Source organism: Apteryx rowi, unplaced genomic scaffold, assembly GCF_003343035.1.
Source record: "Apteryx rowi isolate R43461 unplaced genomic scaffold, aptRow1 scaffold_1929, whole genome shotgun sequence".
Classification (NCBI taxonomy): Eukaryota; Metazoa; Chordata; class Aves; order Apterygiformes; family Apterygidae; genus Apteryx; species Apteryx rowi.
In genome coordinates this window covers 1-3,257 of record NW_020448229.1, presented here as the reverse complement: position 1 = coordinate 3,257, position 3,257 = coordinate 1, and the positions used below count along the sequence as shown (strand labels likewise).

Here is a 3,257-nt window from a genome sequence, read left to right as displayed (position 1 = left end):
GCTCCCGCGGCCACCGCCGCCGTGGTGGTGGCCCCGGGCGGTGGTGGCCCCGGACCCCTCTACGGCGCCTCGTCCGAAGCCGGCAAGAGGGACGGGAGCGTCAGCTCCGAGGGACGCGGCGACACCGATAAGGTGGGTGGGGACGCGGACGCGAGGGGGGGGGACAGGACGACACGGGGTGTCCCGTGGTGATGGGGGACCGGGGAGGGACACGGGGTGGCCTCAGGTGACAAGGACATCCCGTAGGAACCGGGGGAACATGGAGCATCCTGCGGTGCCGGGGACGTCTTGTAGGGACCAAGGGGATGTGGGGCATCGTGCGGCGACGGGGACGTCTTGTAGGGACCAGGGGGACGTGGGGCATCGTGCGGTGACGGGAACATCCCGCAGGGACCGGGGTGGCACGGGGCGTCCCGTGGTGGCAGGATGCGTGTGGCAGAAGCATCCCCAGGTGACACAGGGTGTCTCGCGGTGACAGGGACTGAGGTGACACAGGGTGTTTCATGGTGACAGGAATACGCATGGCAGAAGCGTCCCGTGGGGACTGGGGGGAGATGGGGTGTCCCATGGGGACAGGGACATCCTACAGGGATTGGGGTGACAAGGGATGTCCTGCGGTGATGGGGACGCGCGTGATGGCGTCCTGCAGGGACTGGGGCGACACGGGGCGTCCTGCGGTGACGGGGACACGTGTGACGGGAGTGTCCCGTGGTGGCGCTCGTGGGGACGTGCGTGATGGGTGTCTCACGGGGGTGATCACGGGGACGCGCGTGACACGGCGTCCCACGGCGGCGCTGATGCTTGTGACAAGGCTGATGCTGGTGGGGACGGCTGGGACGCGATGTCCCGGGGCGCTGGTGGCGCTGGGGACACTGGTGACAGGGATGTCCTGAGCTGGAGGTGGTATTTGGGACACCAGTCGTGGGTGTCCTGAGTTGGAGGTGGCTCTGGGGACACCGGTGACGTGGATGTCCCAAGTTGGAGGTGGCGCAGCCCTGGTGCTGGTGACATCTTCTGTCCCTAGCAGGCACGGCGGTGACGGGGACATCCCGTGTCGGTGGCATCCTGTGTCGGTGGCGGTCGCGGCAGTGACGTCCCGTGTTATTGGCGGTCACAGCGGTGACAGGGACAGCCCGTAGCGCTGACAGTCAGGTGCAGCGGTGACGTGGCATGTTGGTGGCAGGCACAGCGGTGACGTCCCGTGTTGGTGGGCACGGTGGTGACAGGGACATCCTGGGTCGGTGGAGGTCGCAGCAATGACAGGGACATCCCATGTCGTTGGTGGGCACGGTGGTGACAGGGACATCTCATGTCACTGGTGGGCACAGTGGTGACGGGGACATCCCATGAGATTGGTGGTTACGGTGGTGATGGGGACATCCCATGTCATTGGGCATGGTGGTGACGGGGACATCTCATGTCGTTAGTGGTTAGAGTGGTGATGGGGACATCCCGTGTCATTGGTGGTCACGGTGGTGATGGGGACATCCCATGTGATTGGTGGTCATGGTGGTGATGGGGACATCCCATGTCACTGGTGGGCACAGTGGTGACGGGGACATCCCATGCCACTGGCCATGGTGGTGACGGGGACATCTCATGTCATTAGTGGTTACAGTGGTGACGGGGACATCCCATGAGATTGGTGGTTACGGTGGTGATGGGGACATCCCATGTCATTGGGCATGGTGGTGACAGGGACATCTCATGTCATTAGTGGTTAGAGTGGTGATGGGGACATCCCATGTCATTGGTGGTCACGGTGGTGACAGGGACATCTCATGTGATTGTTGGGTACAGTGGTGATGGGGACATCTCATGTCATTGGGCATGGTGGTGACGGGGACATCCCGTGAGATTGGTGGTCACAGCGGTGACAGGGACATCCCGTGTGATTGGTGGGTACAGTGGTGATGGGGACATCCCATGGTGATGGGGACATCCCATGCTGGTGGTCACAACAGCGAGAGGGACATCCCGTATCGGTGGTGGTCACAGCGGTGACAGGGACATCCTGTGGTGGTCATAGTGGTGACGGGGACGTCCCGTGTCATTGGCGGGCACGGTGGTGATGGGGACATCCCCTGTTGGTGGGCATGGTGGTGACACCCCATGGTGGTCACAGCGGTGAGGGAGACATCCCGTGTTGGTGGCGGTCACAGCGGTGACAGGGACATCCTGTGGTGGTCATAGTGGTGACGGGGACATCCCGTGTCACTGGTGGGCACGGTGGTGATGGGGACATCCCCTGTTGATGAGTACGGTGGTGACACCCCATGGCGGTCACAGCGGTGAGGGAGACATCTCATGTCGGTGGCGGTCACAGCGGTGGCAGGGACAATCCCGTGTTGGTGGTCACAGCGGTGGCGGGGGCATCCCACGTCATCGGCGGGCACGGCGGTGACGGGGACGCCGTCCCTGTTGGCGAGCACCCCGTGGCCGTCACGGCGCTGAAGGAGACATCCCGCGTCACCGGCGGCCACACYGGCGACACCCCGCGGCGGTGACAACAACCTCCCCCGGCGCCAAGGCCCCGGCCACGAACCCAACGGTGACGGGAACCCATCCCACGTGGCCTCCTCCTCCTCAATCCGGACGCCCGTCCTCGCCCTGGACACGGTGTCCCCTCCGCGGACGCGCGTCACCGCCCCGCAGCCGCGTGTCCCCCGCTCACCCCCCTGCCCCCCCCGGTGTCCCCGCAGTACCTGAAGAAGCTGCACACGCAGGAGCGGGCGGTGGAGGAGGTCAAGTTGGCCATCAAACCCTACTACCAGAAGAAGGAGATCACCAAGGACGAGTACAAGGACATCCTGCGCAAAGCCGTGCACAAGGTAGGGCGAAAGAGAAGGGGGGGGGAAGGTCCTGGGGGGGGGGGGTCCCCGACCCGCTGACACCCCCCCCTTGTCCCCAAAAAAGATCTGTCACAGCAAGAGCGGCGAGATCAACCCGGTCAAGGTGAACAACCTGGTGAAGGCCTACGTGCAGCGCTACAAGTACTTCCGGAAGCGGGGCCGGCGGGTGGAAGAGGAGCCCGGGGGGCCCCCCAAAGAGCTGGGGGGGCCCTTGGACAAAGCCCCCCTGCCCATGCCCCCGCTCTGAGCCTTTCTTGGGGGGCCCCCCCCCAAAAAAAACCACAAAAAAACACAAAAAAACGGGCCCTTCTTTGCCCCAAAAAACCACCCCAACGGACTCGGTTTTACTCTGTAAATACGCGCTGGAGACGGGGGACCCCCCCCTTCCCCCCCCCCACTCCACGT

General features: G+C 64.3%; 1 protein-coding gene across 1 annotated transcript in view; it reads left to right on the top strand.

The window, feature by feature from the left end:
• Nucleotides 1-3,179, top strand: part of SCAF1 (SR-related CTD associated factor 1) — a 10,763-nt gene extending 7,584 nt beyond the window's left edge. The window contains 3 exon segments of the mRNA XM_026062761.1: nt 5-132; nt 2,703-2,831; nt 2,917-3,179. Of these exon segments, the coding sequence (XP_025918546.1) occupies nt 5-132; nt 2,703-2,831; nt 2,917-3,099 (440 nt within the window). The 3' untranslated portion in view covers nt 3,100-3,179.
• Nucleotides 3,180-3,257: the final 78 nt, after the last annotated feature.